This window comes from Dromaius novaehollandiae, chromosome 8 (assembly GCF_036370855.1).
Source record: "Dromaius novaehollandiae isolate bDroNov1 chromosome 8, bDroNov1.hap1, whole genome shotgun sequence".
Taxonomy (NCBI): Eukaryota; Metazoa; Chordata; class Aves; order Casuariiformes; family Dromaiidae; genus Dromaius; species Dromaius novaehollandiae.
In genome coordinates, this window is record NC_088105.1 from 38,223,134 (window position 1) to 38,239,376 (window position 16,243).

At 36.6% G+C, this 16,243-nt stretch overlaps 1 protein-coding gene and 1 long non-coding RNA gene across 2 annotated transcripts in view; one reads left to right on the plus strand and one right to left on the minus strand.

Moving 5' to 3' along the window:
- Positions 1-16,243, plus strand: part of LOC135329068 (uncharacterized) — a 177,870-nt gene that overhangs the window by 787 nt on the left and 160,840 nt on the right. The window lies entirely within an intron of this gene.
- On the minus strand, positions 1,090-3,351 carry LOC135329120 (CARD- and ANK-domain containing inflammasome adapter protein-like). The gene has a single exon (XM_064516428.1). The coding sequence runs from the start codon at positions 3,349-3,351 to the stop codon at positions 1,090-1,092; it is 2,262 nt and encodes a 753-aa protein (XP_064372498.1).

Sequence of the window (16,243 nt, forward strand, 5' to 3'; positions counted from 1 at the left end):
CATCAATGTGCTGGAATTGATTTGAAAGTGAAATTAATAAACAGCAAATATAACAAGTTTTTTCATTATCCCTACTGAAAAGTGTAAAAGTAAGCAAATGGTATCATGATAGGTGGAATGAAAATTAATTTTTTTAGTCCTAGGATATGTAAATGCCATGTGATAGTGTATAATACAGAGATGTCTAAAGAAGGGCCATCGCAATTTTGAATGTCAGTGTAGCAGATTATTATGAGTCCTCAGGTCAGCATAATTGAGTTAGTGCAGTTGTGGACCTGTGCCACTCCACTGGTTGGTTTATACTGAACCTCATGGTAGGATTTACTAGGGTGGGGGGTCTAGTAAATGTATGAGTGGATGGCTTCCGATCCCCAGCTAGCCCAGAGAGTGATACTGTAATCAGCATAAACCGAGCTAATATTTTGTTAACATCAAAAGAGACGGTGCTGTTCAGCTGTTTACCACCACGCTTCTCCACTTTGTTCAGTTATAACTGTGGGTTGAGTTGGATCAGCTCACCCATCCAACCTGGAGCTGTCGTGCCAAAACAAAGGGAGGGGGTGTGCATGACTGGATTGCGAGGAAGGACATGATCAATCCCTTTTGGCAGCACCCTGCAATTAGGTCTGAAACTAACTGCAGTGGTATCAGCTCTGACGTTTCTGTGCTCTGTGTCGTCGTGCATACAGATAAGTGCTTATTTGTAATAGATGGCTTTGTACAAATGTGATTTTAACAAACAGCATTTAACCAAGGTATCCACACACGTAGAAATATGAAAAGTGAATTTCTAGCACTTTTTAAAAAAGTCTTGATTATACTAGAGGAGGTCACACACAGTGTGTTTAAGACTGATCCTTCAAATAGGTTCCAAGTATGAGATTTGTGAGAAAAGCAAGAGGGAATCAATACTTAGAATAACAGCATTTTTTGGGTTCTTTTTTCCTTGTCCACCTTTGATTACTAACTTAATTCTGCCAGTCCTAACTTGATGATACTGGACAACAGCATTATCCAAATTACATTAAATAATAATTTTTAAAAGTAATTTTGCATTTAAATGTGTTTGGGAGTCTTTGCTTTATATATTCATTTTGTTATTAACATTTTCTTTTTCAAAAGTGTTGCAATTTGAGCATGATTTTCTGTTTTGTTAATCTCTGCTACTTGCAGTGGAGTCTTTTTGAGACTATTAGCAGCTTGTAAATTTGCTTTTTCTCCTTGTGACCAGTTTACAAGGGAATTTACAGCATTCAAGTGACCAGCCTTGCAAGCACAATGCAGTGGAGTATCCTTGCTGCTGTCTAAGGCGTTAATGGCTGCCCCTTGGCTCAGTAATAGATTTATCAAGTCACTGTGTCCATATTCCGCTGCAATATGTAGTGCAGTCTTTCTCCAAATATTTCTATCATCAATATTTTTATTTTTTCCTGACGTCAGAAGAATTTTTACAATCTCTGCATTTCCTTTGATGGTTGCGTAGTGCATTGGCGTACATCCATCCATGTCCTTACCTCCAGATCTGCCTTTTTTGGCTAACAGAACTTTAACGATACTGAGATGTCCTCTCATAGCTGCAGTGTGCAGGGGAGTCTTTTTCTCTCTGTCTTGTGCGTTGGGGTCAGCATTAGCATTCAGAAGCAGCTCTACCATTGTGTTATCTCCCCTTTCAGAAGCAAGATGTAAAGGTGATTTTGACTGCTTATCCTTAACATTAACATTGGCTTTGTGGTGCAACAGCTGTTGAGCAACATCAGTGTTACCTCTTTGACTTGCAATATGCAGGGGAGTAACTAACTCTTTAGTGACAGCATTAATTTTGGCCCCAGCATTAACTAAAATGCTAACTAATGCTCCTTTATTATGGCGGGCAACAACGTGAAGCGGGGTTTCACCTGCCTGGTTCATAACATTAGCTTCCATCCCTTTACGTAGAAGCAGATTTGTGATAGAAGTGGCCCCAGCTTGAACTGCCAAGTGCAAAGCTGTGTCTGAAGCAAGTGTCTTTATTCTGAGGTTAGCACCCTTTTCAATCAGAACTTCTGCAGATTCAGCTTTGCCTGTTTCACATGCCATGAGTAAAGGAGTATACTGCATTTCATTGTAGGCATTTATATCTGTGCCTCTGTCAACCAAAGCTGCTACAATAGTATGCAGATTTTTCTGTACAGCTTTGAAAAGGGCTGACTCCATTATGTTAGATGACAGATCTTTACAGTATTCTAGCAGTATTTTGAAGATGGATGGGTGGTCGCTGTTGAAGGCTCTTTCAGTCATTTTGGAATCAACACTGGCTCCAGCCTCAAGCAGTACTTTTGCAGTATTTTCAAACCCCTGAGAAATAGCATAACTGAGAGCTGTCTGTCCTCTTTCATCCTTTCCATCCACAGAGGCACCATTCTTTAAAAGCATTTTTGCCAGACTGCTCTCATCTTTAAGAGCTGCCATGTGCAAAAAGTTGTGCTGGTTCCTGTAGCTTCTTGCCTCTTCTCTCAGGAGCGTCTTCAATATGTGACTATGGTTATTCTGTGCAGCCAAATGAAGTGGTGTCTTGCCTTCTTTGTCCAAACTGTACATATAAGCACCACATCGAAGAAGCACATTCACTGCATCATCGTGGCCTTTCTCAGCAGCCCTGTGCAGAGGTGTTCTTCCTTTCTTATCCTTCACATCTCGCTTAATACTTTTGCTAATCAAATATTCCATTATTGTTAGATGTCCATTAGCAGCTGCAACGTGCAGGAGTGTTTCACTTGCAGAGTTTAGTGCATTAATATCATTATCATTCAGTGTTTTCTCTAACTCAGAAAGGTTGCCTTTAGCAGCTGCATCAAAGATGCTAATATCAGAACGGTCTTTTTTAGGCTTTTGTGCTGTTGAGAGTTCAATTTCTTTTCCTTTCTTCTTAATAGACCAGCCTTGCTTTTTTCTTCTAGGACACACTCTTTTTTCTTGGTGCTGTTCACTGCTGTTTTCAACCCAAGCCTTATCTTTTTCAAGTAAATACCCTACCAATTGTCTTCTAGCATCTCTGATACTTTCATTTATTTCGCTGACATATTTTCTCATCTTGTTATAAAGTTTTGGCTCCACTTGTTTTAGACATGGATAAAAAAAGAGCCTGCAGGCTCGTTCACCATGAGAAATCAGTATATCTAAAACTCGAGAGTTCTTTTGTTTTCGTGTCCTGTAGAAAGTCATGACTATCTTTTTTTCTGGTGTAAAAATGCCGTTGTCTATTAGCCAGTTCAGAAGATTGTCTGGGTTGTTTATGCCTTCTACTAGCTCTTCTTTTTTAGTTCTTAGGACTTCAATTGCATATGGATTTGTAAACAGGCTGGTGGAATGCATGATCGTATTCATCCCCAAAATGTGAACTAAGCAATTACTTAATGTTTGAAGTTAAATATGAAATAGGAAAGTGGGATCACATCATTTCACAAAATCTTTCTTACAGGACTATGGACCAGCAACCGTTGCAGCTCAGTAATAAATCTTTAAAGAATGAGAGGAAATCAAAACTGCCTCACCTTTAGTTTTCTAGTCTTGTTAGAAGTCCTTTATCTTCATTGTTCTTCCTTAGCAACAAGTGAAGTTTAATGACAAAACAAAACTCTGTAATATGGAAATATATTCCACTCAATAGACTTCTTACAGATTTTTAGGAAAATGAGGGAGAAAAAAAATGCTTTTGTGAAGCTAATATTTGAGTAGAAGATATTAGTTTGTCGAGTTTCTCTGGGCCAAGCTGTTTTTTGTTGGTGCCTAAATGGCCAGTCTATTAAATATGACAAAAGAAAATTGACAGCATAGTTACTGTTGCTATGATTGCATACTTTGTACAATCTTAAATAAAAGAGTACACATTGCCAGCTATGTAGGTGAAAGCACTATAATGTAATGAAATAATAACAAAGCTTTAGATAAAAATAAACCGTCTAAAGCAACTGATGATAAAAAGTGATCCAGGCTGTCTAATATTGGTTATAACTTCAATCTATGAAGTATATTTAATTTTAAGGCTATTTAGCTTGTCATTCCTGCTGTAACCTACAGTCTGTCTGAAACTTAATTCCTCCACATAAGGTGGATCAAGGTGTGATTCAGTATGCAATATTTAAAGTATAAATAAGCAAAGCTTCAAATCTGTGAATATGTATAAGCTTCTGTATGGGTGTAAAACCTTTGAATTTAGCTATTATTAATTCCTTTAAGCTACTGGTGTTAAAATGCTTCGTGGAGAGAAGCAAATACAATAATAATCATCTAAATACTTGGAAACCAGTTGAGAGGCAAGTTGACATGACAGAATCCTATAAGAGGCTAGTGACAGAGCTAGAAATAAAATGAGCTGAAAGCCTGATTTTATTTAAGCAAATGGGAAAATTTGCCATCTGTGTGTTTGTTCAATGCTCTTTCTATTGGGTTCTGCTGCCTTTGAGTGTATTTTCTTGAGTACTATGTACAATGTAACTGATAATTTTTTTTCTATTGATTTTACTTTTATAAAAGTGAGATTGAAAAGCTATTCTTTTTGAAAAATGATTTATTGAAGAAATAGTCAGGAAAGGCAAGACTTTTAATATATGTTTTGAAAACCAGCCAGTTACCCAGTCAGTAAATTTGGCAGTCAGTTTCAGAGCCCAATTTGTCTAAAATGCAAGAAAGGGCACTACACCAAGAATAGCAAAATCTTGGTCATTTAGTTAATCATTGTTAACACATAACATAGAAAACTATGGTGTATTGTAAGGAGTCAGGAGGTCTGAATTGTGTTCCCAAATCTGTTAATGACTCAGTTAGTGATCTGCAAGTTATTTAGTCTTCAGATCTGCCTCAACAAAGTAGTAAAGATGGATCTGTGTCTTAAGTAAATTCATAGTCATTACTTAAAGTTGCTGAAATGGAATCTTTATGCCTTCATTATTATTGTTCCAATGTAGAACAGAGATAGTCATATTTGATTACCCTTACTAGAAAGTTTGAGTTCGATCAGTGGAAAATGTTATGTGGGTGCTAAGCACTATCAATATAGAAAGCACAAAAATTTTTGGAACTCCTGAAAAACATTAAAAACAGAAATTGTGATGCCCTTTAAGAGTCTAGTAGTATGGCAATAATTTTCTAATGTGCTGAATATAGAAATTTTACTGGTAAACAGCACTAATTGAAGGGTGCAGTACCCCTAACTGGCCTTGAGGAGGAACATTTGAACAATATATGTATGCAACATCTCGTTCAGAGTCACTGTGAAACTTGTTTTAGGAAAATAATATGCAGCAAGTTATTTGTAACTAGGTGCAAATCACAGTCTGCAAAATGTAATTACACAATTTTTAAAAAGGTTCTTCATTATACATATGTGAGTTCCTTCAACAAGAATAACATTTGGCAAAATTTTGGAAGCTTGTTGTATGGATTAATTTATAGAAATTATATTTAAAAATCTTTATCTTGTAATTAGTATTTTAACTAATCTTAGAATTAAGTCTTTGTTGGAACAATGACCTCACAGAAAGAGCAAAAAACAAACAGTTGAGAAGAAAGCAATTGATAATTAGCTATTTGAAGCATGCTTTTTATTTATATCATTCTAACTTATTAACTCTATTTATTTGTCTTGTAAATATTTTAAAGAATGGAAGTATATTAATGTTCCACACATCTTCTCCTTTAATTAAGTACATGAGACTACTTATGCCTGGGATCACCAGTAAGCTGTTCATTAAAAATAAGAAGGGCAAAACTTAGTATTACTAGTGATCTAAGAGATGAAAGAAGTTGGAGGGAGGAGGAAGCTAAATCTTTCGCTTTCTTTATTATCATTTATATTTATTTGCTGTCTAAAGGGTATAAGGTGATCTTTTTATTTTCCTAAGTGCTTCACAGGTCAGTTTTATGTCTTCTGGCTTCTATAGCTCCACATATCCAAGGACTATTGCTTATTAATGTTATCTTAAAAGGATAAGGAATGATGGATTTTATTTCTGTTGTTTTTGCACTTTAGCACTTAAGGATGTTTGTGTTCGGCAGTATTGGGTTATAGCAGCTCAGCTTCTATACATTGAGGACATTTTGTGTTTTACTCTGGAAGGATATAGGAAAAAATTCTGATTGGTGCTAGTTCAAGTTCAGCTTCATTAATGTCATCAGAGAAACTTCATGCTATAGGTGTGCTGGCTGTACTTTAAGTTGTCAAAAAGCCTACAGTGAGCAGATTGTCATGACGTAGAAATACTGAGAATCTTGACAATAGCCATTTAAGCACTAATGTCATTGTTAGGTGCAGAAGTAAGACCCTATTTGTGTGTATATATAAAATTGCCTAGAAAAAAGACATATTTTAGATACATCCATGTATTTATTCACTATTGACTCTGTGGGAGGGTATCAGCTGAAAACAACATGATAGAATTTAGAGCAGGCCTAAGTAAGGGCAGGTGATGCTGTTGATAGAAAGGTCTGCATTTTGGCATCTGCTGAATGAATTTACTTATAGGGAGCTTCTGATCACTATTTTAAGCCAGCTATAGCTGGTCTGAGAAAGGAGGCCTGATCTACTATTTCCTACATGTCATCTCAGTTTTGCTAACTTGTGTCCTTGGGCAAATCATTTAATCTTGGTGCCCTGTTTACATCAGCATTAAAAAAAGGACATTTTTTTCTACCTCACAGACCTGTCCTAAGTGTTTATTAATGCTGGTGCAGTGCTTTGAAGTTATAGAGAGCTTTGAAGTTCTTATCCTTTGAAGTATTGTTTTCTGACTTCTCGAAGATGAGCATTTCTTTCTTAAATTAACATGTGCCCCTGTTTTCTGGTTTATTTTATGTTGGTGTGTCAGTGTCAAATATACATGTAATTTTCTTCATTTTAATTTCTCAAAGGCAAAAGCAAACAAAACTACACTTTGCAAATTGTTAAATCAACATTGGAGATGATGTGGCCTTAGGAGGAAGGGACCTGCAGAGGTCACCATTCCTCCACAGAGCCTTTAGCAGCAGCGCCTGGCCCGGCTCTCAGCCTGGAACCTCCAGCTGTGGTTACTGTCTTCTGCTGAAATGACATGTAATGTAACTGAATGACTTTCAGTATCTTCATATATTCTCTAGGGCATTTTCTTGATAAAATTGATAGAAAGCCAAACATTAATAACACAGTTTCACTCACCGTGCTATTTTTATGTTTCTCAGTGTGTGCTTTAATTTTAGTAAGACAATTGTTTGCAGTAATGCCAACTGCTTATTGGAAACATATCTTGTTGTAGAATAACCAGTTTGTAAGAGATAATAAAACCAACATCATTATCTAAACATCATGAGGGATGGGGAATATGCTTGGGTGCTACTCAAGGCATTCTCATTAATAAGCATGGCTCAGGAATAAACTTTATTTTGTATAACCAGAAATCTAACTGAGGCCTAGCTGGTTGAGGTTGAACTATATATAGGTATAACTAGATTGAGAAACAGCAGCGTTAGACGTGTTCGTGACGCTGACTAGAGTGAACTTGACTTATTATAACACTGAAAGGGAAGCTGACTAGTCAGAACGTCTGCAAGAGACAAACTGTAGTGCTTAGTTTTGCCTAAAGAATGACTGCAATAAATTAGGGAAGTTGAAAGGGGAGCTTTTGCACTGAGTGATCTTGTTGCATTCAGTCATATTTATGTAGAGAGAAGATTGGGGGCTTTCCTGGTACTGAGAAATCTCAACCCTGGCTAGTATTTAAATAAAAGGTGTTCCCTAGAGTAGTGCCATCCTCTGCGTGGTACTGGCACAGGGGAGACGTGCATATCATCAGGGGCCTGAGCTGGGGCCTGCCGGAGGGAAGCAAAGCTGAGCTGGCCAGTTGTATGTTTTGTACCTCAGACTTCTACCCTGGGCTCCCATCTTATTTTCCCTGCCACTTATGCACTGGCAGTGCATAACCGCTATTGCAGAGTCCTCAGTACCAGGTACAGTTGGTCCTGTACTTAAAAGCGTGCCTCTTCGAAGGCACAGCTCCCCAGCCTTGTCCAATATTCATGGATGCTTTCAAAATACTAAGTAATAATGTAATGGCTGACATCGTACTTCATGTTTTTTATTCTGTTTCCGATACAAGTCACAAGTAACGTTATCCTAACACTGCAGTAATATTTACTCAAGTGTAAACAAATGAAGATAGAATCACATTGGATTAATCACTGCACACATACAGTGCAAAAATGTTCTTTTTCTGAAGATTAGCAAGTGCTCTTTTGGGGTTTCTGTCCTGGAGTAATTGGAAGTAGGCAATACACATCTGCAAAGAGTCACTGATGACTGTGAATGCTGATAGAGTAGGCTGTCTATCTGGATTGAACTATAGGTGTGTGCTTTAACATATTTAACTGGAGTGAGAATTAGGATTGTTTTTCAGTATACAGTAGTGAAGTTTTAAGAAAAGTGATCAGATTACTTAGAAATGATTCTTTTGCCATTCAGCTTTTTAAATAATTAGATTTCAATATTTTAACTTATTTCCAAATTTTGCATGGAATTATTTTCCAGGGACTTTTCTAAGAAGCTAAATAGCAGAGGTAAAAGAAAAAAAATTCTAATTTAGCTTTGCAAAGCTAAGGAAAAGCAATTTTCCGTTTTCAAAATGTGGTAAATAGAATAAAACTTGTACTGAAACAAATTATTAGTTATGATATGATGAAATATATATTTAGGTGCTGTAATTTACATAATGCAAAGGCCAAATAAAATAGAAGTATTACAATTTTGTGTCTAATTGATGAATATTACTAATTATGTTATACTATTATTACTAACGTAATAGTAATATTATAGAATAATATTCTATAAATAGAATAAATATGTTTCTCTACTTATTTATTCTGCATAAATCCTTACAGTCAGAAGCTTAATTTAAATTTAAGAACTAATTTGCCTCTTAATCTATGGATTCAACCCATATGGCCACTAATACTGATTTTTACTAATGCAGGAAAAAACATTTTCCAATTCATTAACTTAAAGTTGCAGCGAGGTTAGGATTTTTATCTTAATTATCCTTTTAGGGGTCTAAATGTGTCCTTTTAGGCCAACCTTAATAGAAAGCAGTTATGGCAAGATGTTTGCCCTCAAATCATTAGCATAAAATGTAAATGATGTAAAAGTATTAAGTTACTAAATGCTGAGGCAGCTTTGAGGATCAGCAAAACCAAGTGGAGAGAGGGCTGATTTTTTTTCAAAATGGGCAGATTTTTTTTTTATCATTTTAAACCAAATAAGCCCTTGTGGTTTTGAGTCAGGAACATACACTTTGTCAGTGAAATCTTACAGAAGGAAATATTTTACAGAAGTTCCTTATTTTAACTGTTGAAGACCAAGATCCTCCTTCAATTCTCTGTAGTCATTGAGCTAAACTTACTGCCAGCACTTTTTCCCATAAGGTGAATACAATGGTGCCACTAGATTTTCCACAGAAGCCTTTTGGCCAAATTTGCTTTGTAAATCTAGAGTAATTTGAGAAAAAACAAAGGCACTACTCTGAATTTACACCAGGATGCGGGCAGAATTTTGTTCTTAGTGATTATAAAATGCTATGGCTGTTTTTCTTATATGTGAGTCTAATGTGACTTTAAAAGGAAACAGTGTTTTGCCACATCATAAACCAGTTTTAATTGCTGTTATTTATTAAGTTAATACAGTTACATGTCAAGCATCAGACATAGTACAGGTTTTACCTAAACAACATCTTACTAATAAGTCCCCCCCTGCTTTCAAATCTTTCCCTCTCTGAGGAAATCCATTTACAGTAAAATGTATATAATTTTATTTATTATGTCAGAAGAATTTGAAATCTATTTCTGTTAGTTCCACAGCTGTTTTTCTTCTGATCTTGAAGAAATATTAAACCTTTCTGAAGTAAATGTAGCAAACCACACGAACATTTTTTATTCCAGTGAGAAACATGGTTTTGTAATTACTCTGTAAAAAATGCAGTGTGTCTTCTGACTTAGCAATTGCAAGTCTTATGCTCTAGTAACACCACTAGCAGAAAGAAGATGCTTTAGTCATGTAAGTGGGAGAGCACTCAGTAGTGAATAGGGGCTCAGCTAATTCCTTATTTAAATGTATTAGAGGGTAGTAGAAACAGCTGGGTCTGACTGGCTACAGTTGGTCTTCTGGGTAGGCTTCTTGTAATGCATAGGACATCTGCATCCATAGGACTCTGCATCTGTTGCTTTCTCCACACCTCCTCTTAGACAGCTTAGGACTCCATAAGCTTTAATGTTTTTCTTAATATTCTGGCTTTATTTGCTGTCTGCCTGTTTACCTTCAAAGTTGTTCATATATTCTGTGTTCTCTGAGCTTGGATAGCTGTTGTAAGTTCTTAAGGTTTTTCTTATTGCCTTAGTTTTACAGAAGACATATAATTAGCACCATTTAAACAAATTCTTTGTAACCTTATTTGTGATCTTTGAATTAAAGTAATTCATGCATTACTTCTTTGCTTCTTGATTTTTCAGTAATACTGTTCACTGCAATATAGAAAAGCAAGGTAACTCAGAATTAAGGATTGCCTGATAGTGCCGGCTTAGCTTGTCTTCATTAGTTTTTCTTTGTCTAGAATGCTATTTTTAGAGAAGAAATATGTTTATATTTCAGTTATTTCAAGCTAAATGGCTAAAATACAACACTTTCATTTAAAGTCCACTTGTCTTAATATTGAGATATCTGTCACCATTAAATCCTCACAGCTATTCTGTCTAAATTTTCCTATCTGTAGCACTTTTCTAGTGTGGCTTGCTTGTTAGTACAGTTCTTTTAAAATCAGCATTTTTTTCCCTTCCTTTTTCTGGGAAAAGTATGGAAGCATTTCATTTCTTTTTTTCCCTTCTGTGCTTATTGTCATTCCATTTTATTCCTTAGTCAACTAGTTAAAATCAGCTTGACCTTTAAGTTGCATTCAGTGTATGGTTGCTTTACATCAAACTTAAGTTTAACTTTCCTGGTATAGTGATGCTAGAAAATTGTTGCTGTATAATTGTTACTTTTTTGTTAGTCTTTTAACCTGTTCAGAATTCTGTGGTTTGGTGAATAGTGTTTGTTCTGTTTCAAAGTATTCCTCAGTGCTAGAGGATTTTCTGAGGCAGATAGACTTGATTCTTTCATGTTATGTCCCCTCTCCAGTACTGACAGCTTCTGCTGTCATCTTTTGGAATCCTTTGACTTTGACTGTGTTGTTCCCCTGTAATATGTACGTCTCCTTAAATATCAACATCTGGATTCCTGGAACTCATGTTAGCTCTGATTCAGCAAAGTGCATAAGTATATATATTTAAGTACAAAGAGATGCTTCAATGGAGTGTAAATTTAGTTTCCAGAAACTTCAGTAGAACATTAGCTCCTCTTATCAAATCTTTTTCTGAATTCAGGGTTGTGCTTTAGCATTGAGGAAGTGATTAATTGCTTCACTGCATCAGGACCTCGGCCATTCTCCTAACTGTTAGTTTGACTCCGTGAGAAATAGCCTTGGTGATGTGGATAGCTCCCTAAATCACTAAGTCCTGACAACTCCTCCAGATTCATGGCGTTTGCTTTCCTTGGCACATCCCAAAACATCCTTCTCTGTTCAGCTGCACCTGTGATATTCCAGCAGCTCTCTTTGTTCCCAAGCCATTATGTCTTCCTACTCAAATTTCCATTCAAAGAGTGATTCATACAGCAGGGAAAAGGCATGACCTAGCTGCCCCCTCAGTTTCCATCGCTTTGCAAATCATGTGCAGTCTCATCTAAACTAGAGCTTTTATTTCATACTTCTCTATTCCCATTTCTGGAACTAATTCTTTTATTCCTTATTCCTGTAGTCCACGCTGTGATCAGAGAAATGTTTGCAGCATAAATAGACTCTTTTTAACTAGCTTTGGTCACAAGAGCAATGGAAATGCATAAACCTGTTGTTTTTTTCTTTTTTTTTTTCCCCTAGGAATGTCTTTTCTCACAGCAAAGGATTATATGGTTGTTACCTGTGCCATAGCTGCTCTGTGGCCAAAGGGCAAAGTTTGACTCATGATGCCAGCATCTATCTTTCTAATAATAGCTTTCATGCTCTGGATGTTTGGATCGGATGTCCAACTGGAGAGAACTGCATACCTCCACCAGCAGGCTTTACAAGAGCTGCATGCTCAGGGTCTGAGCACCCTGCTCTAGGTGACCCTGCCTGAGCAGGGAAGTTGGGCTAGATGATCTCTAAAGGTCCCTTCCAGCCTCCACCATTCTGTGATTCAACCATTCTTTTTAATAGTTTTGATGTCTTCCATTGTCTCCTCTCCTACTTTCCTCTGCTTCCTTTGACTATTACTGTCATGCCTTTTTGAGTCTCCTTTTCCACCATTTTTTTTCTATCATCAAACCTACCCATTTACAACTTTTCTCTCCTTTACAATCCAGTAGAAGCATTCCTTATTTGAGGAAGGTTTATTTCCCTTGCCTAAATAGCCATTCTGGGTTTACAGGACTCTCAGGGTTAAGTTCTATTCCCTGGGACATGGTAGTTGCTGAAGAGGCATCTAGACCCAGGTATATTTTCTGATCTTGTGTTTCACAGTGAATAAATACTTTGGCTCAATACATAGCATAATATTAAACATAAAGGTAATATGTCCAGTAGGGTTTTTAGGAGACCCAGATTAAGGAAAAAAGAGTAAATTTTTTAACAAGTTCTCGCACAACGAGTTAACTGCAGTAAGTGAAGAGCTAGAGAGTCAACCTGCTTTTTCCCTTGCATCTCAAGATCCAGGGAAAGCATACTGTCCACTAAATGTTAATATAATATGGTGAAAATGGGATTAACATGACATTAAAAAATGAAACAAGGGATTCTGTAGTGACATCTTATGTGATTAATTTCATATTTTATTTGATAAATTTTAAATACTGACATTTTATCTGAAGCACCCAAAACTTGGAAAAAACTTCAAAGCAAAGTTACTGGAGTATATATGGCCATGGGTATACTTGCTAGAAATATTGGCAAATTTAGCTTGATTTTACTAGATTAGATCTCCGATTTGCACTTTGGTACTGTTTTGGTTTGGTACCCCTATTACTTTTTTTTAAATCTTTTATATAAAAAAAATGAAAGGTCTTTTGTGCTCTTTAAATCGCACCAATGTTTTCTAGGTATGACTTTCAGTTTTGTATGGATTGACACCAAAAGCACCAGACTGGTAGTTTGTTCCCCCTTCCCTTCTCTTACTCACTGGCATAATTTCCATCCAGCAAAGATTTTCAAAAATAAGGAAGGAAAAGGGCTTCCTGTACAAGCTTCCTGTGAATCCTATCCAGATATAAGAGCCTTGTGTAAAAGCTTGGCAGGCAATCCCAGCATATGCCACTTAGTGATTTCCTTATTTTATGCTATCATTCCGTGTACAGCAGATGAATCTGGAAGTCAAAATAATTTTCATTCATTTTCAAATAAGAAATCTTAAATGGTAAATTTCCTATCTGTATTTAACACCCACATTTTAAATTAAAAGTTTTGAATACTGACAGCATTAGTCATAGGAAATCCTGTATGAACATCCAGCACTTAAGTTGGACCTTCCCCTAGATCATGCCATAGAAGGAGTTTACAGAAAAACATTCTGTTACTCTTAAATAGTTCATCTGATTTTAACCCTTTACATGCCAGTGTATCTTGAATGACAGTGCTTTTGCCTATAGCCCATTTTCTTGTGATCAAAATGGTTTTTAAAAACTATATATTTAAATATTAAGGCTTTCTATATTTTAATAATGGACCAGTAGGATTCTATAGATACATATGCATACACATGCAGACACCCACACCCACCAATAGTCTTCAGTGTGTAGTATTCACAAGAAAATTTAGTCGAATAAAAAAATATTGCTTAGAATATTCTATTAGATATCCAGGAACCAAGTGTTTCTAATAGCAGGATAGAGAATTTTTTTGTAGGTTGGATATAGAGGGTGAATTCCCATAGCAAAGTATTATATTAGAATATTATATACAGTGCAAGTATTTTAAAATATATGGTGGGGGAGGGGGGAAAGTCCACAGGAGCACAGTAACAGCTCTGACAAATGATCTTTCCTGGGTGCAGTTACGCTGGTTAACCCGTTACCTGTTCCACCCCTCTGCTGTGGCGGGAGACCCGGCAGTAGGCTTGGGTCGGTGTGTCCAGCTCAGCCTTTCTACAGCATGGTGTACTGGCACGGGCTACTGCCACCAGTGTGCCAGCTCATGGATTTGGCAGCAGAGGCGTGGTCACCAACCCTCATCTGCAGCTGTTGAGAGAGGTGGCAACCACTGTCAAGCAACATAATAAGCAACTGGAAGAGGTAAAATTTGAAGTTAAGTGTATCAGCTTACATAGAACATGGAATGCATCACAGTTCATTCTCTGTCTTCTAGAGGTATATTGTGTCTTGGTAAAAAGTGAGGCAAAATAGCAAGGCACCACAGGGACGGCGATTTACATGCACATTAAATGCTATCGGAATAGTCTGTGAAAGGCCATGGGACTACGACTGTGCTCAATTAAGTTTACTGGACCAGAACTTCAGTGCCAGTAGTCTGTTATTACCTTGAATAACAGACTCATACCATGAGGTTGAGAGGTCAAATATATTAATATTCACTTATTAATTATCAGTTTCAATAAAACTGTACAGCTCAGTAAAAATGGAACGCTAGAAAAGGCAACACAATAACTTTGTAAATTAAACCATAATGTGGAAAAGATGTAAAAGTAAGATATACAGCTTTATGCCACACAATCATTTTCACATTACATGGGTTAAACAACTTTGAAGTTGCTGAAGTTTCTTTGTCCTTATTTAAAAGGAATCATTCCACAACAGATGTTAAATCTCCTATTAAAAATCCTACTTTTCCTAGTGGGAAAAACCTACACATGTGGAGTTACACATTGTCTAACAGCTGGCTTAAATTAAGGCCTCAGATTTAACAAAGGAAGCCCGGAGCATGAAGTGTCAATTAATATCTAAATTCAAGATTAGGATGAGAGTTGTGATCTTGGACATGACAAGCATGCTTTAGGTAAATAAACTTAGAGAGTCAAAGTCTTTGTAATGCTGTGGATCCTTTTATGCTACTCTAGTTTTAGATCAAAATGTAGTTTAATATAGCATTGTTCATAGGCGAGGGGTTTCAGATTATGCAAATAGATAGATGACAATAAAAGAAATAGTAAGATATTAAAGATTCTTGGTATTTGAGAGCTCTGGTTCTGCTCAGATTCTTCTGATAAATTTAAACAGCCTTTGATATATTTTGGGAGCTTCCTCGTTATAAATAATCATTTCTGATTGTAGTCAAAAGTGAACATTTTTATTGGCTACATGGAGAGCTTCAGTTTGTTTTTAACCTATGCTTATTAAAGTTCTCATTTTGAACTGTTAGACGTTATATAAACTCTCAGAGTGATGTAAATCAGAGTATAGATCTTCGTGAAATCAGTACTACTATGAAGATCCAAACCAGAGGGAGGATTTAGGCCAAGATACAGTTCTCTGGTTTGGATTTTTTTTTGTTCTTTTAACCAAGACCTGGACTGTTTGGATAGAAGAGAATTCAGTTCAGTGTTTCCCTTCTGTACCATAGAGCCTTTCAGTGTTCCCCACCACCAGCAGTTCTGAGAAATTTTGTGGGGGACCATGAAGCAGCTCCTCATGTAAACCTATAGCTGGAATTTGAACTCAAATTCATCACTCTTCTGATATTGTCTGATGTGATGTCAGCTGAACTGTAGAAACACTGAGGGGTCCAGATTTGTTTTTGCATGTTAATTGTTAGGTCTTGATTATTCCTGCTTCTATACAGTTGTATAAAACAAGGAGCTTTACCTTTTTTTTCGTGCTTTTAGATCACTACTACCACTGTAGATACTAGACCCTCCCTAAAGAGGAAGGGAAGGGATGAGATTGTCGGTACTGTGCTTTTCACAGATTGATGGGTCTGCACTTGTGTGGCTGTGCTGCACATTGTATTCCCAAAAGGGTAACATTAGCTTTTCCTCCTTTGATCAGATTGTGGACCTGCCGAAACATACAGTAGTACATTTTAGGAGAGAATACCGTAAAAAAGGCTACCAAAAATCAGAAAGTACTGTTCTTAAACCAAGGTGCTGGTGTTCCTAATCTGCAACAGGTTTGGGAATTCAGTTGTGTCTAACACAAAAAGAATAGCTTCGTAAGCTTTTTCCTTTCCGTAGT